The following is a 27,515-nucleotide window of genomic DNA, read 5'->3' on the forward strand; positions in this document are numbered from 1 at the left end:
AATTAGCTTTACAGACTATATTGTATGTTCATAACAAGAGAAAACATAACATAGCTGATAGTATACCATGCTATAAAGTTCTTACATGCCATGAATGCCTGATGCCCAGTTAGCATTTATCTGGGAAGATTAATGTGACATAACTTAATGGTACTCTACTCTATTAGGAGCACAGTGTATAAATTAATGTATGAAAATCTATGTCTATACGCAGGAGATCATTAGCTGTTCACAATGGTCCCTTCTAGCCTTAAAAACTATGAATTATGCCTACCCTGGTCATACGGTAAATAGATAAGATGGCTAAGAGATCTTTAGATTATGGCACATTTGTCTTTGTTGTTGTTATTATTATTATCTAGTCAATCTAATAATTATGGAATAGTTTGAATTACCACTACAGAAGATGTGCCTGTTCTGTAGATATGCCGAGAGTTTCGAGCAGTCCATCTGTCACATTTGATGAGCACAAAGTTCACTTTAAAAAAAACCTCTTTGAAACGTGGTCTTGGTTGCAGAACAATCTCTGTTTGCTGTGAGTGATCTTCATATCTCCAGGCAGAGATGATTATGAAATAAAACCAAGGCATATAGATTTCCTTTTTGTGTATTTTTGGATTGTTCAGCAAATCACTTTAAAAGAAAAAGCACAGGTTTTTTTTCTGTACCACGTTGCATTAAACCAGTGAGCTATGTGAGTGTTAACTGTCATAGACCAAGGTGTTTATAAAATGTTTGTTTTAGTTCACTCTAGGTAGACAAAATTCCACACAGTTTGTGTCAATCACATTTTTACTTCATTGATAATTTTAATGTTATTGGCAACCATTGTCCCCAAATAAGGAGACAACAGCATCCTGTTAAATCACCTATTCATTCCTCCAGATGAGGTACAGTTTCAATTCAGGGGCTGTTTAATATCCACAGTCTTCTGGATTTTAAGCACATTCAGTCCACTGCAGTGCTGAATTAGTATGTCTTCAAGCAGCACATTTGTGATTAGCTGGCACTGCTTTTGGCATTGCTGATCTGGCACTGCAGAAGACAAGTGACTGAATGGAGGTTGTAGAAGAGGCCCGAATAAGAACTTGTGAAAACTAACATAGTGAAAGGATGGAAGGAATGTATAGGATATGAGAAGAAATTAAGGAAGAAGACCTACCTGCACCTTTTAACAAACATATTCCCGTTCCAACATTTCCTCTTCTACCTCCAGACCTAATGGTATAAAAATCCTGGGTTGATTATGCCTACATTACGAGCGCTGCAACAGCATAGCCACAGAGCTTAAGCTATGCTGCTGTACCTCTGTGGTGTAAATGCTTCCTACATCAACGGAAGAGTTTTTTCAGTCACTGCTGGGAATCCACCTCTCTAAGTAGCGGTAAATAGGTCAATGGAAGAATTCTCCCATTGACCTAGATGTGTCTACACTTGGGGTTAGATTAGTTCAACTATAGCGCACAGGGGAGTGAATTTTTCACACCCGTGATCAACGTATGTAGGTCAATTTAAATTTTAAGCATAGATCAGACCTTATAAGACCCATGAAAAGAAATGTATAGCAGAAATAAACATGCACCATAGAGATAAACACGAGGCCGAATTGTTTCATACTTGGTTGTCCAAAGTTAGGCACCTAAATAAGTAGTCTGATTTTCAGAGGTAGTAATGTCAATGTAAACTGTAGCTGCTCAGCACCTCTGATAATCTGGTCATTTATTTAGGTGCCTAACTTTGGACAACCAAGTATGAAACAATCCAAAATATGGATTCATTCTGCCCAATTTTAGGCAGCTAAATTTGAAAAATGTGGACTATATAGAGATTAAGCCATGGATTAATACAATATAGGTTTCCTTGGGATCGGGGTGATTCATTTACAAAATGTAAATTGGACCTGCCTGTTCTATCTTTTATGAATATCACAATCCATACTAAATTAATCCAAAAAGATAGGTACCAAGATACTGTATGTTAATATACATACAGTAAAACACAACAGAAAACTCAAATGTGCATAAACTGACTATCCCCAATATAAATCCTATCTGGAAATCATTCGCTATTAAGTTCAGTTCACACAAATATTGCTAATTTGTCAGATCTTGCCAAGAATGTCAGCAATCGAGTTTGGGGTTATGATGATGATAATGATGATGATGAATTAATTATTATTAGTAATAGTAGTAGCAGCAGTAATAGTATATCTATAGATACAAATCAGAAGTAAGGAATCCCTATATAAAGAAAATGGACTGTAAAATACATCAAGAATACAAAAAAAGAATGTCTCCTTGCAAAATATCAGAATATAAGGAGGAAGAAGATAATAAAGAAATAAAAAAGGAGATGAAATTGAGAAATGGGAAAAAAGATGAATGAATAACTAGGAAGGTATGAGATACTGCTGTTGCAATATCAACAAAACTAAAAAAATCAGTTATGGTAATGAGGGTTACAATTAATTTCCAACCCCAACCACCAGGCATAGGAGGTGAATGTACTTCACATTAGGAATCAGCTTCTAAAGAAAATAATACTATACTTCAAATGTGAAAACAAACACACACACACACACACAAAACAACAAGAGGAAATATAGTACATGGTCTGAATTCTGCAACACCGTAAAGAAACAAGTGAAAGACATGGTAGCTACTTGGGGAACTTTCTCCTTTTGCTGTGTATGTAGAACTCCAACTAACACCAATGGGAAAAGAGGTTTGGACATCAATGGGGATTCCATGTGTGAATCAAGGGAAGGCTATGCCCTTTAAGAAATTGAGCTGCAAAAACAGCAATAATCAAATCAACATGGACTAATAGCTGAAAGCCCTTTAGTCCAGAATGGAACGTCCATCACAATGAAATGAGCTGAGAATAAATAGGAAAGTCCTACAAATAGAGGGAAAAAATCCCCATACACCTAAAAACCAACCTGCACAGCACTCTGTTTTCAGACTTTGTCAAATGATTTGGTAAATATGTAAAGGATGCTGCTTATTGAATGTTCTTGAACAATCTTATTGACAATATGACAAAGAAACCAAAACAGATATAGCATGATATTTTTAAAGCCAAATTATTCCCGCCCCCCACGCTCCCATATCTTTTTCCCCCATCTAACATAGAATACATTTGAATGGAGGATACTTATATACCATAATTTACTGGAAAAATAGTTCTTTCTTCTAGATGTGACCCCAGATGTGCCAGAGTATTGCACTTAAGAATTAAACTGATGGAAAAATTATCTGAAGCAAGAGTAAATCCACATAAGTGAATTCATTTAATTTTTACAGAATATAGAATAATCTTTTCTCATATCACACATATTATCATGTTATGTCACATGGGAGAACACAACCACAGATACAAAGTCTGAGAGTTTCAAAGCTGCCTAAAGCAGCCCAAATTCTCAAATAAATGGGTGAAATCCTGGCCCCATTGAAATCTATGTGATCCATTTCTGTTCATGTCCAGTATGCATCGAGAGGGAAATACTACCCAGGTAAAGTATGCCTGAGTGTCACATATGTTCAGAGAGTCTGATAATATGATAGTAAACGTGATAGGCAAGATTGTTTGGAATACATGGATAGCCTTTGAACAACTGCCCTGTGTCTTGTATTTTGAAGATATTACCAAATTTTAAGAAAAAAAGGTCTTTCTATTCATCTCGTTTTAAACTTTTTTTTTTTTAGAGAGAAATGCAGGAAAATAGGATGAATACTTGTTTGTTTTTTTAAACATAATTTGGTCTCAAGACAGCTAATATTTGAGTGGAACTGTGATGTCAGATATACCTCAGCCAATCATCACAGAACTGATTCACGGATACACAGCATGTATTATTACTGCATTGTTGTCATATTATATGCCTTATGGACAGCAATTGCTTTACACATCTTTTGTTTTCTATCCATTTGTAGACTTTGGTGTATTACAATATTTTTGTTCCCTTCACTTTTTCTTTCATTTGAAGAATGATATGTGGCTTGCAATTATCTAAGGTAAACTGAGTTTGTTGGTTCCTCAGACAATACAAAAAAAGTTTATTATAATGTGTCTCTCTCTATATATGCTTACAATATGGAAGTGGATATTATAGTACAAAATTAATAGACTACGATTATGAAACAGTCTAATTTATTTTTCTTGTTTAAAATTCAATAATAGCTTTAAAAGTCTGTATCTAGTCATTTTATGCAAATATTTCTTCCCAGTAAATATCACTAAAATATTTATTTGTACTTTGCCTTATTCACATTTGTTTTGGGGTTGTTTTTTTTATAAAGATCATGTTCCAAAAACTGCGCTGATTTACAGCAATAACTTTTGCTTTCTAGAGCGTATTTTGCTGGCTATTCAAATGACTAAAAAGTGTACCTGTTTAAAACTGTCACAATAAAAAAAATAAACAGTCAACAAAATGATGCAGGAGTTAGTATAGATTATACAAGTAAATTTCTATGCTATTTCTAACTATGTGTAAATATAAAAATATCTTTAAAATTCACAGACCTGTGGAAGACAATATGCATGCATTTAACATCATTTTGATGAGACTGGGATAAATTTTAGATAAAACATACTGAAAATAATAAGATAAAAGATCACACTATGTATTATCTGAGTGATTCAAAATATAATTTATTAACCAACAGTATTAATTAGGATAAATATATTCTTCTGTAGTACACATTATCCCTAACACGTATAAATTGCTTTTATATAATCTCATTATTCACTGTTTTTTCACTCAGCTTCAGGCTAAACTGAACTCTCTCTGATGCAAGGGCCTGATCCCTTGCTTACGGAACTCAGTGGGAGACTTTGCAATGATTTCAAAACACATTGTATAATACTATAAATGAATAAACTGATTTGATTATAGAGTCAATTAAATATGGTACATAATTTACTGTACATATGTATAAAAGTCCTGATCTAATGATCTAATTAATTAAAAGACTCCCATTAACCAATATACTGTGGATCAAGTCCCATCATAACCATGTTACATCAGAAAGCTATCTAAAGTAAAATGCTCCTAATCTCAGGCTCCACATAACAGAAAAATCCATCCAGAGTGACGCTTTCACAATAAACTACTATTCATGAATTTTATTCAGAGCAGGTTGTCAGTGAATCTTGATGTTTGCTGCGTTGAAAAGAGATACTCTCTTCATTGTTAGAAAAAGCCTGGTCTCCTCACAACATGGCATGTCTCATCACACAAGGATGAGATGCAAATATAACATGGTATTGAACATGAAAAGACATACATTCATAAAATCATGACAATTTGTTTTGTTTTACCTTGTGGTATTATTTTTCAAAAGCATGAGAAGGATGAGCGGGCCAAGTGGGGAGAAAAGACACAGCATATCACACAAGGAGAGAAAATATAAGCCCATATTTCATCCACAATTCTTGCTATCCTTCCATTTGGGAATTCAAGGCAGAATTTTTAACCCTAATATTTTCAAAGTAGTGCACCAATTTTTAGTTTCTTGACATTAAAGGCAATTAGTTAGCCAACACTCCATACATTTCTTTGAAAACATAACTGTTAATTATACTGAAATATGACGTGGATTTTTAATGAAATTTCCTTTATGCTTCACAGTGAAGATTGAAAAAAACTGTTAAGAGACATAAAAAGGAACTGTCTTTGAAGTCTCCAATATCCCATTTTCATAGAAATTAGACATAGGGGAGTGTATTTAAACATATACCCTCCACTCATGCCAATACAAGATATCAGATAATACCTTACACATGAGTCAATCACGAGATTTTATCTGCAGCATTTGAGCCTTATAAAGATGCTCTGGAGACCTGGCTCTGCAGCAGTCTGACAAATTTGCAGAGAAGCCAGTTTGCTATGGAAGCATGTTAAAAACAAAATATTTATGCAATGGTAAGCTGCAGTGAGATGGCTTACACGTGGGCTCCCCTTCTCCCACGGACTACAAAGCCAAATTCCTTTGGGAAACTTTTTTTCTATTCTCCCATTCATGGTCATTTTAAATACTCCAGTTATGATTTGGCAAGGGTACAGACAGGCAGATGTGCTCAATTGACTGTTTTTTTGTCCTCATTGGGCTTCCTAATGTGAGAGCTTCAGTCCTTGAGAGTCACTCTCTCCTTTATGCTGTCATTTTCACTAGATAAATAAGTAGATACAGGTACTTACCATATATGTGGTGGTGGCATCCATGCAATACATTTAATTTATCATATACCTGCAATATCACTTAACTCAGCCTACTAATCCATTAGCATAAGCAGCTTCAAACTGCACACACTTTTTTTGTGGCATGCCAATATATATTTGTGTGCAGTCTTGTTGTAGCCTTTTTTAGTCCCAGAATATTAGAGACACAAGGTGTGTGCGGTAATAACTTTTATTGGACCAACTTCCCTCTCTCCAACAAAAATTGGTTTAATAAAACATATTATATCACCCATCTTGTCTCATTGATATATATATATGTAGCATGCCTCAAAAAATATGTCTTTCTTTCCACCCCAAATATGGAATTTTCCCATATAGCACTGAAATTTTCACTTGTCTGAGCCCTAGCATTGATATTTACCTCCTGTGAGTAATGCAGTCATCCCAAATTCAGTACTTTCCAGTGCCTTCAAATCACAGCACCCTATTCTCTATTCCTGCCCATTCCCCACCCTCACCCCCACAATGACACAGAATTGCATACAACTAGAGCTTGTCAGGGAATACACAAAGATTCCGCTGTGAACAAAATAGGTGAATCACATTCTCAAGTAATACGGTAAGCAGAAGAAAAACTGATTATATGTCCAGAGCTTTCAAGCTTCAACAGATACATTTACTATAAGAGTATCAGCTTTGCAAGGCAATTGGTTGAGTGAAGTTATACATCCGTTCATGCTAATGTATTGGCAAATTAAATATATATTGGTAAACTATTTGAAAGAACTTCCAAGTCAAACCACTGCAGGAAAAAAAACAAACCTGTAAATCACTCGATAACTTTATAAATTGTAACAAATTATCATGGCATAACTGCAAGTAATGCAATTATTGGAGCAATGGCAATGACAGGCAAGTACATCCAGGTAATTTGCAGAGTACAAACTGTACAATTAATTGCCATATGGACTGCTCTTTTTTCTGTAAGGAAGCAGTAGGTGCTATGTATATGTGAGCCAAAAGGCTTGGTATCCTGAATACAGAAGATAAAGTTATAATTTTTGTAACACTCACTGCTAGATAGTTTGAAGTCCTGTGCACAGCAATGGGAACAAAGCATATTACACTTAAGCTACACACACACAATAACTGTAGTTATCAGTGGCAAGAGAGTTGCAAAGACTGTGTTTCTGCTACATGAAAAATCAAAAATCTTTTTCACAAGAGTCTTGCAGTTTATCGTATTATCTGAAGGCAAGATGCACTTGTAAGTCTATCTGGGACATTTTCTCTTGTGTTTGAACAGGAAAAGAAACAGTATGATCCTTTAATAAAATAAAATAAAATAATATTAATAATAAATAATAATAATAATAATAATAAAAGCTTGTCTTCCAGAAAAATGGGATCAGAATGATAACCTGAGCGTTCTCCTCCCTGACAAGTTTTCCAAACAAAATGAAGATATGTACTCATCATCAACTAAAGAAGTCATATTTGAATATTTAACGCAAACATTTAAATTTTACAGAGTGTGTTACAAATTACAGGAAAGACTTATTTGATTGGTCTGATACAGCCTGTGCATATGTTGATCTTCCCACAGAGCTCAGAGTCAATTGAATTAATTTGATGACAGCCTCAAAAACCAGGCTAACACACATATTTGGCATGAGAAGCTATCTCTAGCTAATAAAATCATGATCCATTTACAACCACATATCTTGGTCAACTGGGCGAGGTTTTTTTTGTTTGTTTGTTTGTTTTTGGTTTGTTTTTTGGTTTGTTTGGGTTTTTTTTGGCAATAACAACCATTAAACCAAAGACTTGAATCGGTATGCTGGGGTGGCCAAACTGGCTTGTGAGCCACATCTGGCTCTTTTACCATTAAAGTGTGGCTTGCAGAGCCTCCTACGCCCCACCCCATTCATTCTCCACCTTCCAGACTGGGGGGGAGAGAGCTTGTGACCTCTGACCTGCTGCGGGGTGGTGGTCTTGGGGCTTCTGCCCAGCAGAAAGAGGAGCCTCCAGGCTTCAGCCCTGTGGGACAGAACTTCTGGGACTCAGGACTTCAGCAGGAGCAGGGCTGAAACCCCAAGCCTGGGCAGGCGCCTCCTGCAGGACTGAAGCCCGAGCTCTCAAACTTCTGAAGATTGTCCTATGCAGCTTGGAGGGTCAGTAAGATTGGCCACCCCTGGGCTATGACCCAGAAAAAGCTCACATGTGACCTCCAGTTCAGTTACCCCTGCTGGGATATGATCTTCAACATAAACAAGCACAGATTACTTATAAATCCAAGAACAACCTATGTTAGGCTTTTAAATAGGTATTTTAAATGTTTAAGGGCCAGACTGTGCCACAAATGACCATCTCTGGGTAGGGCACAGTACAGAGTTACCCTACCAGAAGGGAGAACAAAGTGACCAGGAGCTACTGCAGAGTTATGTACCTTGAGCTGCAGCATGTGCTCTCATCCATACTCATCTAACTCCACAGTGATTGCTCTGTGTAAGCAGGGGAGTAGTCCAGCTCTTGTGGGAAACTTTCCTGGCTTCTGCACTACCCCGGTGAAGTGGGCTAGAGAAAGGATCTGAGTCCTTGCTCCCACTTCCTTTACCCAGTGGCCTCCCTGCCCTGGAGGACTCCCCTTCCACTCTCCTGTCTGGCAGAGTCCTCATAACCCCAACAATGCTGGGCCCAGGATTCCTGGGGGGCTCGACCCCCAACCCTGCTGTAGTCACCTAGCACAGGGGCTAGGGTGTCCCCACTCCGGGGTACTCTCTCTCACTGGGCACTTCTCTGACCCACTGACCATTACATACAAGTTAAAGCAAATGCAAGTTATTTAATCAACAATTAATTGTAAAAAGAATAAGGGAAAATGGGAAAGGTTAAAGGAAACACATCAACCCGCTCTGTGGCAGGGAACATCACAAGCAGTGTCTCTGGAACGTCCGGGCAGTTCACCGTCTGTTCCTTTTAAGTCCCAGGCCTTCTTCTCAGGCCCTGGCTGGGCTGCAGGGATGCTGTGGGTTGGACACTTGCTCTGGTGGTGGCCACACGCTCTCAGGCTCTGAGTGGTAGGACCCTTCTTCCCAGTGTCGCCCCCGCCCTGTCAGGGTTACGATCCAAGACTGGCCTGTAGAGCCTCTTGGCTAAGGCGTCTCCCTGTGCTGGGCCCACTGCCCAGGGTCCCCCTTGGTTTCCCCAGCTGCTCACCGCACCCAGCTCCGGACTGCTCCAGCCCCAGCTCCACCACTCTGTCGCTGCTGCTCTGCCTCCAGCTCCCTGGGCTGCTTCTTTGGCCTCTCTGCCTCTGGTTGCTACAGCTCTGCTCCCAGGACAGGTCTGCTCTGCAGGCTGCTTCTGTGACTCTGCTCCCAGCACTGACCTGCTTCCTGGGCTGCTTTTCTGGCCCCTCTGGCTCTGGTTGCTGCAGCTCTGCTCCCAGGGCAAGTCTGCTCTCTCTGGGCTGCTCCTCTGGCTTTGGGGCTGCAGCTCTGCTCCCAGGACAGGGTTTGCTCTCTCTGGGCTCTGACACGGCACAGCTCAGCTTGGGCCCCAGCTTTCTCCTTAGCTCAGCCCCACTCTGTCTGTCTGACCCAGGCAAATCCAGCTCACACGGAGGACGGGACCTCCCTGGCCTCCTGACTCCCTGATTAGCCTGCTCGCCCTATCATTCAGGCTGACCTGGAGCATTGGCCTCTCCTCATTTTTCCTGGGGACTGTCAGTCTCAGGGTCCTGATTCCCCATAGACCCTTCCCCTTTTAGTACTGGGAGCTAGCCAACCAAAACACCCCACTGAATGTTAGTAACGGGGCAACAGTCCCCTTACATCTGGACAAGCACTCTGGGCTGCTGCAACTGTGGCTGGCCACTATGTGGGAAGTGCACAATTGAGAAATGTCCCTGGTGCTCTCCCACTTCCTGTGCACGATCCCACAGGTATGATTTGTCTTATTAATAGGTCACTGCACTATAAAGGTTGAAACATTGGGAGCCACTATCTCTGGGATCTCCTAATCGCTGGGACATCCTGATTTTGTTTGATCAATATCTGATTACAGGGTTGGGACAGGTCAGTGTCAGTAAATGTCAATTTCAAAGTACATACACAAACCAAAAAAAACCCAAAAACCCAAAATGTATTTTCAATGATAATAATCAACATTTGCAGATAGACAAAGTAAGAAAAATGCCACTTACAAACTTATTGGAGTCAAAATCCATTGATTTTGACTTTTGAATTAGCGAATGGGCTAGCAAATAAATAATAAAAATAGGTATCATGTATCTATATAAGGATCCTTACTTCATACATTTTGACTGTGTTCTAACATTTTACAAAGATTTAATTTTGAATCTCCATGTCTACTGTCAGTAAGTAATTATATGATCCCTCCCCAATTACACTGAACACTTAAATTGATAAAAATAAAAATTTTAAAAATGCCTAAAACTCAAAACTTCATACATCTGTGAAAATTTAAAATCAATAAAAAATCTAAAAAAAAATCCCCCACTTAAAAAGTCCCATAATATTATCTGTTGAAATTATAAAAAAATAATAAAAAAATAGGGTTCCGACAAGCCTATATATGTAATATATAATAGTCCCTGACCTTGCAATGAGTTCCTGGGGGCCAGACTGTACATAAGTAGTGAAAAATGATTTTATCTGACTGTTCAGGTGTGGCCTCAATGTACAGTGGGTCCCTGTGCTGAACATCCTTAAAGCACTTTTTAATCAATGAAGTTAAACATATGTTAAAATTCAATAACATCCACTATGTTCATTTTTTATTAATATAATAAAAAGGACTAGGTCACATTACAGTTTAATTGACAGCACAATTTATAATTTATGTTATAAAATGAAGCTATTTAATTAGCTGAATGCAGAAATCCAACTGAAAATATAATTTCCACTTTTGTTTAAACATCTGTAAATCAAAAGTAGACTTTTAAAAGTTGTTAAAAATTGTGCATTTGAGTTAATCAACTAAAAATAGTGTGGACGATGCACCTAGTTCTGGAGCTGTCTTTCAAGCCTAAGAGATTGGGGGGCTGAAAGCCCAAGCTCCAGCCTGAGCCGCAACATCCACACTGCTGTTTTAAGCTTGCTAGCTTAAGCCCCATGTGCATGATCTTCAACCCATTAGCACAAGCCTGTCTACCCAGGCCTGGGGGCTCAATCCCAGCTGCAATGCAGACATACCCATGACATAATAGGTCTGCCCGGGTGGGAGGGTGTATGTGTGGATCACAACACATTCTAGTAATTCTGGGCTGATGGAACAACCCCTAGAAGGCTGTTTCAGAATTTGGCCCTAAAAGTTCAAGCATGCTTTGGCTCAGAGTTGGAACTGAGAAGCAGGCCGACTCTTACTCTGACTGAACTAGTTTTTCCATTTCCTGAGAGAAGGATTTACTATTCTGGTGTAAACCAGTTTTCCCATTTCCCAGTAGTGTCTATCTCATATATGTGCCTGTTTAACCCCAACAAACACACGTAGTTAAACTGGGCAGTGAAGGTGTTAAGATCTACCACACAGATAGACAATACACATGCAAACACACAAAACAATCATAAAATGTATTCAACTGAAATGCAGCAAACTCAGCTAATGAGTTAATAACGTCTGGAAGTGAAAGCTACAAAAGTACTTTGATTGACCAGACCAAAACAATAGCACATATTTTTTTTGTACAGAATTAACCTTTTGTTAAGATAGACCTCAATTCTTCCAATAAAATATTATAACTTGAGAAACTAATAATTTAACTAATGATCCACTGTGGATATTAGAAAGCAGGTGATCAAAGTGGAAATTTATTCCTGCCTTCTGGGAAAAATATATCCTACTGCACATCTCATTCATGCAACACTGAAAGCTATAGGCCAAAATTTCCACATGTGTGTGCTTAAAGTTAAGCTCCTAAATTCAGGGTTTAGGCATCTATATAAATGGCCTGATTTTCAGGAGCATTAGGCACTTACAAATCAAGTCCCCTTGAATTCAATGGAAGTTGCAGGTGATAAGCACCTTTGAAAAAGTAGCTCACGAAAGCTCATGCTCAAATAAATTGGTTAGTCTCTAAGGTGCCACGAGTACTCCTTTTCTTTTTAGGATATTTATAAGTATTACCTATATCTCATATGCATGTATATGTATTACCAGATTTTTGAGCCTAACTTTAGTCATCTAGAATCTGAAAATGTTGGCTATAGTGTACAATGTGTATGTTTCTCAATTATTCCAGTCCTGTTGCACTGAACACTTTGAGAATCAAATTAATCCTGTATATACCAGAACCTCTGTTTATTTATACTCCAATTTCTGTTCCAACATGTCAATTTCACTGTTTGTTCTGAATATGTTAGTATCATGATAAAATTTCTAAACAGTTGAGCTCTAACCACCTTATCCTTGGTGTAGACCCCCAAACATTTAGTTTTCATTAATATAGTATTTCCATATTTGCAAAAATATATGCTTTGGTGGATTAACAAAGATTGACAGTGACAGAGAAGCATAATTGAAAGAAGATCCTTAAAACTGGTTCATAATTGAAATTACATTATTTTGAGATTTTCCAGCAGGATAGTTTCCATGAATGGTTTACCTGCAAAGAAGAGTGTAATTCATGGGGAAAGAAATGTAAGAATAGAAGCACTGGAATCTTCCCAAGGGACAAGATCCAATCTAGGGTGAAATCCTGGCCCCAGCAGAGTAAATGGCGAAACTACTACTGACTTCATCAGGGCCAGAATTAGACCCCTGCTCTCTCCAGTGATTTGTCCATATTAGAAGGAACTGACCTTGGATTTCTGATTCACATAGCCATTCTGTCAGCTCACTGACCAATAGCATATTCAACCTAAACTCAAAACAAATGTGCTAAATACTTAAAATATTTTAGAATAGAATCTACAAAAGTGACCTCTGCAATCATAGGAAAACGAAGATTAAAACTTTAAAAATTATATATGTATACTGCAAATTATTCCATCATGATGGGTAATTATTATTTTTGTTATTATGTGTCAATAAACAAATTCACAAGTTGTGGGGTGGTAAACAAAATGAATTAAATTAAGTTACACCAGTGTAATTCCAAAATGGAAGTGCAACTGAGAGCAGAATATTGAGAACCCGATCCTGCATTCCTTGCATATCTAAAAGTCCCATTGAAAATAGTGGACGTTTTGAATATGAAAAGAATGCAGGATCTGGCTCTAAGTTTATAGCATGGCATGTGACAGATGAAGCAAACAGCATATGAGTCCTGACTCTGGTTTCACAAAGGTTTTACATTGGTATAACTTAGTAATTGTTGTGCCAGATCCTCAGATGATGACGCCAATTTACACCATCTGAAAATCTCACCCAAATTGATTTTAACAGAGTCACTGCTGATTGACATAATTGTAAATGAAAGCAGAATTGGGCTAAGATTTTTTTGGTGAGCATAGTCATAAGTACTGCCACCCTTTTGCAAACACTGAGGTAGGTGGGTGCAAAACTAGAAACCTCATAATAAGACTCAAGTTAAAGTGTGGCTTGGCTGCTCATATGCAAACAGGATTTAGAAGGGATAGTTTAATCCATACTTTAAGCAATTTACTAGGAATTAGATTTTTTTTCTTAGAAATAAAGTTATTTACAATACCATTGCTTCACCTTTTCTCTGTGTCTCTGTTCTCTTGGTAGCATTCTGAAAAGCAATCTGAAAGTCTATATGTATTTACTGTTCATTTGTGGTTCTTTATCAGAAAGAATTAAAATAGTGAGATAGAGAATTGAGACTGCTTTTACTTTTGGTTTGGACTGTGTATTTTCCCTTAAAGTTCAGACTTAAAGTGCAAATCAAAAATTCCCATTTTGCAAGTCATCGGTGAGGTTTTATATTACAACTAATGTTCATTTTCATAATTTCTACAGCAGTGGCATGACAAAAAATCTTCCTTCACATTTCATGAAGGCTTATAGACATATTACAATTGATTTTCCATGTATCTATTTCACAGTAGTGGGAAATTGCTAAAAATATACCACTGCAGTTTAGAAAGTTCTACCAGGATCTATGCAATCATTTACAAATGGCTTGTTACACAAATTATATGATACAATTCAAGCTTGCAACTTCACTTTGATAGATGGAGAAGTCAGAGAAAAGTTAATGAATTGAAACTATTTTACCATTTTGTAGTGCAGTGCAATAAGAATTTTAATAAATCTACTGATTCTATGAAGCAAGATATTGCAATAATGAAAATAATATCCAGGAACAGTATTTGGTTTAAAGTATTATATTAACATGAAAAATAATTAAAATTTACTTACAGAATTAACTTAATATGTTTAACTTGTAAAGAATAAAATTCTATTAGTGATGAAATCTCCAGTTGTTTTTTGTTTGTTACACACAGACTGCCTAATGTACTGAAAAATCCAGTATGCAATTCCGTATTGTGCTTCATCAGTCTTAGACTTCAAAAATAAATAAATAAATATTCGGCTCTATATTCCATAGCAGTTTAATGTAGCGTTTTTACAACTGATGGGTGGTACAGACTGATGTTCAAGAGAGACAAAAGCCAGACCACCACATTTATTTTATTTAAAACCACACTTGATGTTTCTGAAATTAAACAACATGAGCCAAATTCATCAATGGTAGAATTCTAATAGGCCAAATGTATTAGCCCATGCTAAAGATAAAAGACCAGATCCTCCGCTGGTGTAAATCAGCACAACTACTGATTTACTCCAGCAGATTTACTCCAGCAAAAGGTCTGACTGATACAGTACAACTTTATAATGAGTTTTGACTCCTGTTTAACAATTCATGATTTAGTCAGTCAAGGGTTCCACTACCTCTTTTCACAACTTCAAAAGTATGTTCAAGAGAAAAGTGTAGGCATCTCATTTTCTTATGACTAGATTTTGTGTAATAGGAGTTTTCTGCAGTAATATTGGGAAGCATAATACTTTCATTATCAGCCATCATCACAATTTTCTTGGAGTTGACAACATTTCTGTGAATCTGAACTCTTATTGAACCCAGTGAAATTATTTTGATATTTTTCACATTTTTATGTGAATTATTAGTGACCCTAAAAGGTTAAAGTCCAGAATTAAAAGTTCTGAATACTGACATCTGTTCTTGGTCAACAGAACAGGTACAGCACTGATTGCAAAACTCCCTCACAGTAAACCTCAACCCTAATCTGGGGCCCAGTACAATTCTTCTTGGGCTAGATCCTCAGCTGGTGTTCAGCAGTGTAAATTAACAGAGCTATACCAGTGAAAATATTCCAAGTGCCAGATTTTCAGAAAGCTCATCATCAACGTCTGCCACTGTTATATATATATATGATTCAGTACAAAGCACTTTTGATAATTTGGCCATTAATGGCTTGAAGGAGAATTGGATCAAGCCCTTGTAAAGGACCAGGTCACTCAAGAGTGAAAACATGATTCATTCTCCAAATCCCTCACCTTTCTGTGGGTAATGCCAGTAGGTTTGCTGATTCACTTCAATTGTAGTGATATTAATTAGTGTGTGCTACAGAGACTTTCGTTGACTAGGGATGGGACTCAGACCATCAACTCATTTCACAAACAGTCATCAGATAGTAACATCTTCCAACTATCTCTGATATGAGATGGATTTGACGTAATGTTCTAGAGATGAGACACTTTGGGCCAAGTCCTGTTTATCTTGCTCAGGTCGTCCCATTTATTTTGATGGGACTCGTGTGAGAAAGGTGGGTAGGATTTGACCCTATGCATTGATATTTATATTGATCCATCGATAGATAGATATGTATAAATTATTATCCATACCTAATATAAATAATCATGTGAGGCTACATTTATTAATGGTTATACAGTGCTTTGCATTTTTTTCGATGGAAGGCACTATATATTGAAGCCTTAATCTGATCTCATTTACACTGGTCTAAATCAAAGACAACTCCCCTGGTGCCAACGGAGGTACATCTCTGAAATACCAGTGTAAGTAATAAGAGAAGAAGGCTCTATTTGGAATGCAAAGTATTATTATTATTTTATTTGAATATTAGCCTATTACCAATCTCATGAAACAACAAAATGTTAAGTTCCAAAATAATAGGCCTAGTAAAAAAGTGCTTTCTTTCCACACTAAGTACTTGCCCCTTCCCCCACAAAAAAAGAACAAAACAAAACAACTTAATAGACATCATCAAATTAGAACAAATATTACCATTGTGCATCTATTAAATATAGTCGACTGAAATCAGGTAGGACTTTTTATTATCTATGGCTTGGCAGAAATAGCACAAAAATCTCACTTTGGCTGCCATCTAAAAATTTTCCTTTTCTTTTTATCAAATGTTGCATCTTGAGGATACAGTGTATTGTGTTTGACCTGGGATTTCTGTCATTGACTTCAGAGGGAGCTGGACTGGACTGTAAAATTGCTAAGACAATACACGGTCAGTCAGATTATACCTATTAGCCAATACTGGCAGTAATATAATCAATTAAAACATACAACATTCCATTTGTATTTTAACTAAAGATGAATTAAACCAAAATACTGGATCAAAAACAAGCCTGCTCCTTGGAGAAGTTCAGATCCAGAGCTGAACTTTATAGCTTGTTCCCCTACCTATAAAGAGACAAACTAAAATCTTGGATCCAACCAATCCCAAAATATGTGCAAATTGATTATAGATATGAACTTTGTGATTCAAGTCCATCTCTACATCAAACATCTCCTTTGTGCCAATACCATAAAATTACTATTGTAAGTACAAAATTGAAGTTGAAAGTAATGGGACTTGCTCCCCTAAAACCATTACACTTTCAGGCCAAGATTCTGCCCACAGCTACATAGGCACAATTCCCACTGAAGCTAAAATATTAAATTCAGTTATAATTTAAGAAGTAATAAATTCTACTTAGGTTAAAGCTGTCTTTGGTCCAACAGGTGTTGTCAGCATTTACCTTTAATGTATCAGATAAGTGGAAGTTTCTGATTGGCCTACAGTGCTGTTATAACATTTCAATAATGCCCCCAAAATGCACAGTTCTGAGAGATTTCTTTCTTTTGATTTGTAAAATTATTTTGTACAGCTATGAGGTCCATTAATACATTTCTTATGAATTATTGCACTTTTCCACTCTTGCAGCCACTTGCTTTTCAACATTATTTACTAAAGCTCATCATTAATTTCTCAAACACCAGAAATGCATTCCTTGTTTTTCTGAAGTGCCAGTTATATGAGAAAAAATCCGTGCCAGTGAGTCTCATTATTGCTCAGATGACCATTATTCAGATAATAATGTAAAATTGTCAGAAACCAGACAAGTCATAAATGTACAGTGCAGTTTTAAAACTGTACTTCCTGGATGATGTACCCTCTAATAAGCTAATTTCTTCCCTCAGTTACATCCATGGAGTGGCACAAGGAAGAATTTTGGTCAATGTCATGATACTATAGAATATGCAGCATGAAGCAGGTTAATATTAGTAATGTTAAAAATGCTTAATTCTGATCTCACTTGCATTGGTTTAAGAAGAATAAAACTCAGCTGACATCTTTGGAGATACTCCTGATTTACACCACTGTATGTAACATCAGCATCAGTCACAAAGTCAAAGGAAATAAAGCCATTGCAAATTTACATTGTCACAGGAGCAGTGTGACCCAATAAGGATCCCAGCGTTGCCTTAGTTTTTATGTAGAGACAGCAGACTGTTTTCTTGTGTTCTGTTCCATTGAAGTTATCTCTTACTAATACTAGTATTCAATTACTGTCTAAACCAAAAACCCAATCAGTTGTCGGCTACCGCTGGGTCATGTCATATGACTCCTGTCTCAAAGAACCTGTCATCATCCACCTCATCACCTTATTGCATAAGAGGTGAGACTTCATCTAAATAAACATAGATTGAAAAAGGCAAATGACACAGAAAAAGGCAAATGCAATAGAAAAAAAAAATGTGGTAAATATATGTTTTCTACAGGACCTGTGTATTTGACCAGGCTGATAAACTATAGAAATTGGAAAAACACTGGAGCCTTAAACCTAAAGTAGCTTTATTTTATTGTACTTTATATTTTTTCCTTCCTGGGCCTCCCTCCCCCATTTCTAGTATTGTTATTTATTACTTATATTACAGTAATACTCAGAGGCCCCAGATCAGAGATCAGAGCCCCACTGTGTCAAGCACTGTACATATACCTATACAGTTCCTCCCCCAAGAGCTAACTATCTAAGAAGACAAGTTGGGAGGGGAAATAGAGAAATTAAGTGACTTTTACCAGTTCACCGCACAGGTCAGAAGCGGAGCAAGGACTAAAACTCAGAACTCCTGTATCCTACTCTACGGCCCTACACATTGGACAATTACTTTCGGTATTACTTCAATAGTTCCTCTACCTTAAATTGCCAGCTGTTTCCCACAATGCTACCCATGGCTGCACTGTTCAACTGTGACTGACCATCTTCACGATCTAAATCTGTATTGAAATAAATAAAGAGTATTAACCCCCTCATTATTTGTTTTTTTTAAAAGTCAGAGTTTAAGAGCTGTCATGTTCTAGTGTGCACTCTATACCTGTGAGGGCTTTGCATGGAGGTAGACATTTATTAAAAATCAAAGGTCCCACCACTGCATACGAACTGATTCAAGAAGAGTGAATCAACAGTGAGCCAAATACTACAATCCTTATCCAGGCACAGCTCCCACTAGGCCAAAGCCTGCGAGGTGCTGCTGAACAAAAGTAACCTCAATGGAAATCAATTTGAGTTGCAAGTGCTCAATAACAACTCACAGGATTTGTTCTCTGACTTTAATGGGACTGAGAAAGAATTGCACAATCAGGCCCATTAACAATTTATAAGGGGGGGTGGGGTGGGGAAATGGAGCCTAGTGCTCAAGTTATAGGCCAAAGACTGGAAGGTGCTGAGATCTATCAGTCCCACTGAATCCAATGGGAGTTGGCTGCACTCTGCCCCTTTCAAGAGGCTCAGCATATCATAGAATTGTGCTGTATATTTCTGCTCTTTTCTCCACCAGCAATTACCAATTTGATCCAGCAAGTGCTCCATACATGGAACTCCCATTTGCTCTTCTGGGAATTCTGCACTGTGAACACTTGAAGGACCAGCTCCTATATTTTATATCAGAAGAATATATTCAAATCAATATGTGCAAACTTTCAATATCTTTGTCAGGTAGTTGAAGCCACTCAGTCCTATGCAATGTCTTTAATGCAATGGCAAGGTAATTAACCACAGAACAGCAATGCCAATGTATCCTACTCATAGTGGTGCTACTGAACTCACCACACAATTTTTCCCTGCAATAATGAAGTAATGTGATGGCAGTTCCTCAAGCTGTTGAACAATTCAGCTAAATACTAGCTTCTATTTTGAGTTAACAGTAAATTACCAATGAAAGCACTGTATCACTAGCTGAATGATCAGATAATGATCCTAATTTGCTAGACTTAGTCATTTAAAGATTGTATTATATTATGTGTATTATATTACAACACCTCCACATTGGCTCACATTCTCTATTGGGTCAAGATCAACTTGGTACAGGAAAAAGTGGGGCTCATCAGAGAGGTGGCTTTGGACTGCACTGGCCCTGGAGCTAGCCCCAGCCCAGTTGAGAGTAGTTTAAAAGGATTATAGTGATGTTCAAGGGACCATATGCCAACTGGAGATTGCTGGAGTGTGACACACCCCTAAAATGAGAGCTGCAGGGAAGCTGGTATAGGAGCCAGTGAGCCATTGCTACATCCCCTGGAGGCTTCCTTACACCAGGAGAATCAACAGCTGTGGAGATACTGGTGGCTTTCCACACCAATTGTGCAGCAGGAATGATGCAAAGGGAATGGAGCTGGCGCAGAAAGTCTGGTCCATTATATTTACACAACTCTGTTTCAGCATGAATACAAGCAGTCTGCTGATCTCAATAATTTAAAACTATAGGGATGTGGATCATACTCGAATAAAAACAGACCCCAAACGAACGAAATACTAACTGAGGTAAATATTATAATTAAACCTCTACACCTTGCATTGTCATGGACCAAACCATAAAGAGATGTCTGCTTATCTAAGAGCTTTCAGAAGACATGATACAGAAAAAACTGTTGTACATATGAAGTCTATCAAATCTTCTCTAGATACCTGGAATCTCACTAGACACTTGGAGTGGGGTTTTCAAAAGCACTCAACACTGGACTAACTTTGCTCCCATTGTAGATAATGAATGTTTTATCATTTACTTCAGTGGGGGCACAATTAGTCCTATGTTAAGCACTTTTAAAAATCCCACACTTTAAGGTCAGTGGGAGTTTTACCCTACTATGGACTAGCAGCCTAGGCCTTTTCTCCTTTCTCACATAGGATCTGATTCAGCTCCTACGGAAGTTGAGCCGCTATTCCCCAAGCTTACAAGCTGCATATGAAACATTCCATTATCAAATTAATGGAACTAATGTGACAAAATACCTTGTCACTACAGGTAAAAATTAACAAAGGAATATAAATACACGCATCTGTGAAGGGAAGTTCCAATAGCACAGACATACTAAAAAAATACATACCATCCATTCACTACATTACCATCTTGCTACTAGATAACTTCATTCATCTTTCTGCTAAATAAGCAAGAAAAAGTTTACCATATATACAAATACACATTTCTATGGCAACAGATTAAGTTCTAGACTATTCTTAGCTTCATAGTAGACAGAAAATACTCTGTTTTAAGCTACAGGACTAAACACGAGATCTACGTCTTTCCTCTTTTTCCATCTGGTCCTGCTGAAATCTCTTTTCTTTTGATGAACTGAAGAGTGATTCAACTGGAAGCAACATACATCACATACCACATATGACTTCTAGAGTTATACACTCTTCTAAAAGTTAGAAAGCAAGAGTCTATGAAATAAATATAAACTAATAACATTGTGGTTCCATTTGTATTATGTATGTGTCTTATATAATAACTATTATCAAGGAAGTTATACTTTATAAAAATGAATAAACATTTGATGATTTTAATCATATATGTGAGCTATGTATAGTCATTTAATATACCTGTGTATCAGTTATTTTATATTATTATTTCTGTACATTTATACTTTTTTAAAAAGCACCCTGGAGGTCTTCATTATATGTTGGTTAATAGCTAGTTCATTAAAAAATTCTACAATTCTTAAATTAGCACCAATACCTTAATCTCAGGTTGGGGTTAAAAATGCATTACCCTTTCAAAATGTAAGGGCTTGAATGTCAATTGAACAATTTCTTTGCCTTTTAGATTTTCTGACTGAATCTCAAGTGAAATTATTTGGAAGGTAACAAGATACCACTGATTCTAGGGCAACCCCACATTATACAGAAAGGCCTGCTGTATCTTCTGTTAACTGAAGCTGATGGTGTTCTAAGGAGGCCTTACGAACTCACATTTAAACACCTTTTAACCTTTTTTTTAATCATCCAAATGACTCTAGTGACTTTACTGCATCATTTTGTCTAACACCGCATGTTCTGGCAGAAGAATCACTATAGCAAAGGAGAAGTGATCAGAAATAGTGAAGGTCCCTGAAGTAATGGTTTGTATTAAGAAAAAAAAAATATTACCAAAACTTTTTACAAACCAACTTCAATGAAACATCCCGACATTTTGTAGGAGGCTACTCATCTTTGCATAACCAGGATCCTGGGTCAAGAAGAACACTCTACCACTCTTTAGAGGTGCGAGAACAGCGGTTAGCCTTCTACCTCGTTGTAAAATGGGTATCAGGCTATCCATTGCACTGTGTGTGGATGTATACGTGTGTCTGTTTTCCCACCGCATATCCCAAAGATGGACATTTTCTATAAAGCATACCGAATCGGTATTTGAAGTTTAGCTAGTACCTTATGGTGTTTTACTCTTTAAAAGGATTCTCTGCCTGGAGAAAGCCAGAAGCAACGTGACTGATTTATTTCATATCTCCATTGGGACTCCAGCTTTGAGATGCAATTGGTTTGCCGCGGCTTTCTACCTTTCCTTGTGTCATCTAGTTAAGGGGCCCTGCCTGATATGAGGCCGGAATCAAAGGAGATCGGTTTGAAGTTGGACAGCATCACCTACATGTATTTAGTTCAAGTATTAATATATTAAAGGGTGCAGCCACTGGGGCTAAGGATGGGAAATTCCCTTCGCTAATTAGTTTCCCCCTTCCCGGCAGATATTCCAGCCAAACCGCCAGCAGCAGACACGACTGCCAGTCATTGGGGCTGAGTATGGGTTTGAAATGCTGACCAGTGAAATCTGGACTTGGCTGAATGAAATCGATGTAGGGAGAGTCAATTAAATTTAATTTCCACTAACACTCCTAATATGTCTGCAGTGTGTGCAGCAGCAGCGAGCGATGCTCGGTACTAGTAATAAAGGAATTCACTGACGCATTACAAAACAAAACAGAAAAGAAGTGCTGCGTGATCTTTTTATATCGAGGATAGTGAGGTAATGGGAAGAGAGAAAGCGAGGGCGAGCGAGAGATACTCAGCAGAATATTCCCCCCCTAAACCAAATAACCCACTTGCAAAAACTGGTGCTGGAAAAATGGTAAGGACCCGGAGTTGAAAACATTTTCACTTTAATACTGAAAAAATATGCCATTATAAAATCCTCGAATAGAATTAGTAAGTTTCACTTGCTTCCTCAGTTCTGATTTCCTCAAGGTATAGTAAGATTTACAACAGCACAGAATTGTCTACCATTAAACTCTGCAGCCTGAGCACTAGAGTGACATTAATTGGTCATGCTTAACTGCCTCGGATTTTGTTTTGTTTTTGTTTGAATGTTTACACGGTTACCATAATAGAAACCAAGGGTACTAACTTTTACATTCAGATGGAAAGGCATTGTTCGATATGTAGATTTAGAAAGAAAAAGCGGTAACCGAACCAAAGAAAACTTCACCCAGCAAAGTAAATCCCCTCCCCCAACTCAGAAAATGAACCAATGAGCATATCCATGCAAATATGTCTTAAATAAAATCTTTACATTTGTTTGTTTCCACAGTAAAAGTACGATCTCTATCTACTGCCTATCGATCACACAAAATATGGCGAAATGGCACTTTTTTATTATTATACTGTATTTTGTATATAGAAAGTTTGATACGATGGGACTTATCAGGTAAGAGGGATGGTGGTGTGAACTAGACGCTGTTTCCAGTTGTGTGCTGGAGGAGCGTCCTTGGGGTGCGTTGTATCCATGCGAGCCATGCAGCACTTTTTGTTTGTTTGTTTTAATCAGTCGTTTATTTACAAATACATTCATGCCTTCGTGCAACGTTTCACTCCTGCTTCGTTATCAAGGGGAGGAGGCCACCGACCAAATCCCTCCCGTCCCCCCCGCCCCCCATCCACACGGGGCTAATCCACAAAACAATGGTACCCCTGCAAGACTTTAACCAAGTTGATCCTTGCTTTCCATTGCAAACTAAGGCAATGCACAGTCAGATGCACGAAGCACCGCCTCAGTGTGGCTACCCTTAAAGCGTGCGTTGAAAAAAAAAAAACCGGCCTTCGCTCACTGAAATACGCCACAGTTTTTGCTTTGTGTGTGTGTGTGTGTTATTTTCACAGAAGGTAGTTTAGGTTAAGAACCGTCCCTTATCGTTATTTAGCAGTGACGTTAGCAGACGAGAAGCAATGCTCAAATCAGGGATTCTTTAACCACTGGGTTGCTCGCTGCGAAATTGAATTGGCTTCCTACTTTTTTTTTTCCCCCTGTCCGACCCCAGCTCTTAGTCTGATAGAGAATGAGAGCCACAGTCATAAACTCTATGGGCTCCATCTGCATTGTAGGGTCCGTTGTGCCAGTAAGAAGAATCGCAGACTGTCTGTAAGGAATTGATTTCAGATGCAGATGAGTTGGCGTCCCTCCGCTTGGAGCGCTTTCTGTTCCTCAGGATGAACACGAGCATGCCAACTACTGTGAAGGCGGAGGTGACAAACACCAGCAGGAGTCCTGGGACCAGCACCGAAATGGAGACCCGGCTGGTCTCTAGGTAGGAGTTGGCGTGAGTCCCTGTCTCTGCCAACCCGGTGCTGTTTTTGTGACTGGAAGTGAAGGTGGGCGAGATTTTGAGCTGCGGGCAAATCGCGTCGTTGGAGAGGGACTCGAAATCCTCCTTAAAGAAATCCTCTGGGGATTCACACCTCAGATCGCTCATGACCACCTTGGGGCGCAGCATCTCTGCCCATTGTTTGAAAGGCACAATCGGGCACGAACAGTCCCACGGGTTGCCATGCAGATCTATCTGGGTGATAGACGTGAGCTGGTCCAATACTCCCGCCACCGGGAGGTACATGAAATAGTTATTGTGTATACTCAGCTTGGAAAGCGAGACCCCAGCGAACACATCGACAGGGAGGGACCTCAGCAGGTTATTGTTGAGGATTAGGACTCGGAGCTTGGGCATTGCATTGAAGGTGCCGGGCTGAATCAACTGGATCTCATTAAACTCCACATTCAGATACTCTAGGTTTTGCAGCCCGCTGAATTTCTCGCGGGACAGGGTGTCCAAGTAGTTGCTATCCATGTAGAGCCACCTGAGCTCGAAGAGATTCTTGAAGGTGTTGTTCTCCACAGTAGCGATGTTGTTGTTCCCCAGATCCAATAGGTTAAGTTTCCGGTAATCCAGAAAGTGGGATTTCCTGATTGTATGTATTTTGTTGTCTCTCAGAAACAGCTCCTGCACATTGGACAGCTTGGGTTTCAAAGCTACCAAACTGCTCACATTTCTTTCGTTGCAATTAACCTTTAAACCCGAGCCAGGGATCTGATCGCAGCTACAAATCTCCGGACAGGGCATGCTAGTCGGTAGCTTGTTTTTCACGCTAATTGTCGAGCTTGCAGCAGTGGGTCGGGTCTTGATTTGCCAGTTTACTGGGATCTTTGTACCTCCGTTTGGAACAGACCCGGGAGTGGCAGGATCTTCTTTGCCATGTATTTTAAAGGGGGTTGGAATGGGACCAGGATCACAGGTTTCCTCTTCGGCAGGGGGAGCAGCTAGACTAGAATCCACTCTGTTTTTCCTGCACAGCTCTTGCTCTGTGGTCTCATTCAAATCTTTGCCCTGCAACCTAGTAGGAGCTTCACAAATGACTCTGCCGATCAAAGCGTTTTTGGGTATGTTTTCCAGCCACTCCTTCAGGGATAGCAGATCACAAGTGCAGTCCCAGGGGTTATCTTCCAGCAGAATTTCAGCAATGCCTGGGATCTGCTCCAGGACCTCCTCATAAGGCAAGGTTTTAAGTCGGTTTCCCCGAAGGTCGAGGTGGGTGATCGGCACATACTGAAACACGTTGGCAGGTAAGGTGCTGATGAGGTTGTCATTTAAAATCAGCACCTCCAGCTTGTTTAAATCCCTAAATGCTCCCGGGTCAATATCCCTTAATAAATTAAAATCTGCCTGGAGATATTCCAGATCGTCCAGCCCCAGGAAAGTCTGCTTCCTGAACGATTTTATCTTATTGTTGTTTATATGCAAACGTTTTACCAGCTGCAGCCCAAGAAAAGCCCCAGGAACAATTTCATGCAAACCGTTGTTTTCCATGTGCAAACTGACTGCATTGTAAAAGTTAGCAAACTCATTAGGGAAAAGTCGAGTCAGGGAATTTCCATGCAGGAATAAATGGTAAAACTGGGACGTTGGGGCGCTGAAATGCTGCAGGCTGGTAAACCCCTTTTTCTCACAGTCTACGTGCAAATCCCCTTCTATCTCGTTGCAGGAACAGATCTTCTCTTTGCAAACGTCCCCTGTAACGTTTCCAGCAGCAAAACAAAGAGACGTCTCCAGCAACAGAATCCAAAGCAGCATTTTTAAACCGAACAATTCATCCCCGATCTCATCACAAAGTAACGGCAACCATCATCCTCACACCGAAACCAATTCCAGTTCATTCAAGAGAGGAGATGTCCGAACCACCACCAAAGGGAAAAAAACGTGGGGGGTAGGTAGACTGGGGTGGGGGACGATTTCTTTTCTTCTGTATCCCTTTCTCTTCCCCCCACATACACTGCAACAGCCCAGTCACCAGTCAATAATTATATCCAGAAACTATCCAGGCACGTACTGCAAGGCACGCCACACACACACACACACACACACACACAAAAAAAAGTAGAAAAAATCCCCGTCCTCAACCCCTCCTGAAACCTCCCGAAAAAGCTAAGTAGATCTCTGTTGGCCGGCTTCGCTAATTAGAACAGGAATAATGCAAGTAATTATAAGCAGCCACTGCATGTTAGAGAGAAGCAGGCAGGGAGTGCAGCGGTGGTAGAGAAGAGCTGCCTGTGTGCATGGCTTTGCTTCGGACTGACCTTGCTTTTCTGTTGCAAAGCCGGGCTCCTTGCTGCTGCTGCTGCTGTCGTCGCCGCTGCTCGGTGCCCAGGAGTCCCCTTCTGGGTGCTGTCCAGTCCCCCTTGGTGCTGAAATCACGCCCCAGCCTAAGGACCGGATGCCGAACCAATGGCGCTGCAAAAATTCTGCAATCGCTGCGTTTTTTGGCTGTCCATTTCTCCTCTCCTCCGATCCCTTCTTCTTGTCCTCGCCTCTCTCTCTCTCTGTCAGTCTCTCTCTCTCCCTCCTCTCTTTTCCCTCCTCGGTCTCTCTTCTTTCCTTTTTCTTCTTCTTCTGTTTCTGAGTTACACACACACACACACACACACGGAGGGAGAGTTGCTAAGAGGCTCTGCTCGTTCCAACCTGGTGCACTCTCAAAGATCTGACACCCTCTGCTGAGCTGCAGTGGCAAAAATCCATCTGCTGAGGGAATGCTGGAGAGAAAAAAAAAATCAATCCACGTACAGGGCAAGCCTTAAAGATGTTGGCATTAAAGCTGTCGATCTATTTAGACACTTTCCTCTAAACTGATTATTTAATTTCTTTCTTTCTTCCTCCTGAGATGGAAAGTTTAACACCCCCCTTAGCCTCCCGATACACACACACACACACCCCCCTGCTCTAGCAACCGGGAAGAGCGCTTTCGTCCTATTTTGTGTCCCAATGGCTTGAATAAAATTAGTGTCAGGGTGTCAAGCGAATAGCAATTTGAGGTAATTATACTCCACGCCATTTTTAACCTTGATTTTAAATGCATCTCTTCCTCCCCTGCAGTCTATAGCGTTTCATGCTGGATTTGATGGTTTTATGGAGTTCCCTTTGGAATGTTGAACCCTGGATGATGGTGTTATATATTTGGTATTATTTAGATGTTCACAGAGAAGGGGCTGAGGGTG

General features: G+C 39.1%; 2 protein-coding genes across 2 annotated transcripts in view; both read right to left on the minus strand.

Moving 5' to 3' along the window:
* The window catches only part of LOC311517438 (uncharacterized protein), a gene marked incomplete at its 5' end in the record, with an annotated part of 54,498 nt that overhangs the window by 25,648 nt on the left and 1,335 nt on the right, over positions 1 to 27,515 (minus strand). The window contains one exon of the mRNA XM_084622291.1: positions 26,598 to 26,958. Coding sequence (XP_084478417.1) covers positions 26,598 to 26,958 — 361 coding nt within the window. The remainder of the gene's footprint in view (positions 1 to 26,597; positions 26,959 to 27,515) is intronic.
* On the minus strand, positions 22,859 to 26,604 carry SLITRK1 (SLIT and NTRK like family member 1). Its single transcript, XM_084629618.1, has one exon. It carries the CDS (start codon positions 26,092 to 26,094, stop codon positions 24,016 to 24,018), a length of 2,079 nt encoding a protein of 692 aa, XP_084485744.1. The 5' UTR covers positions 26,095 to 26,604; the 3' UTR covers positions 22,859 to 24,015.

The sequence above is a fragment of the Lepidochelys olivacea genome (assembly GCF_965140295.1).
Source record: "Lepidochelys olivacea isolate rLepOli2 genome assembly, chromosome: 1".
In the NCBI taxonomy this organism is placed as follows: domain Eukaryota; kingdom Metazoa; phylum Chordata; order Testudines; family Cheloniidae; genus Lepidochelys; species Lepidochelys olivacea.

What these genes read in the sequence shown, in the direction of transcription:
- SLITRK1 (XM_084629618.1), bottom strand. Translation starts at nt 26,094, where the DNA reads ATGCTGCTTTGGATTCTGTTGCTGGAGACGTCTCTTTGTTTTGCTGCT.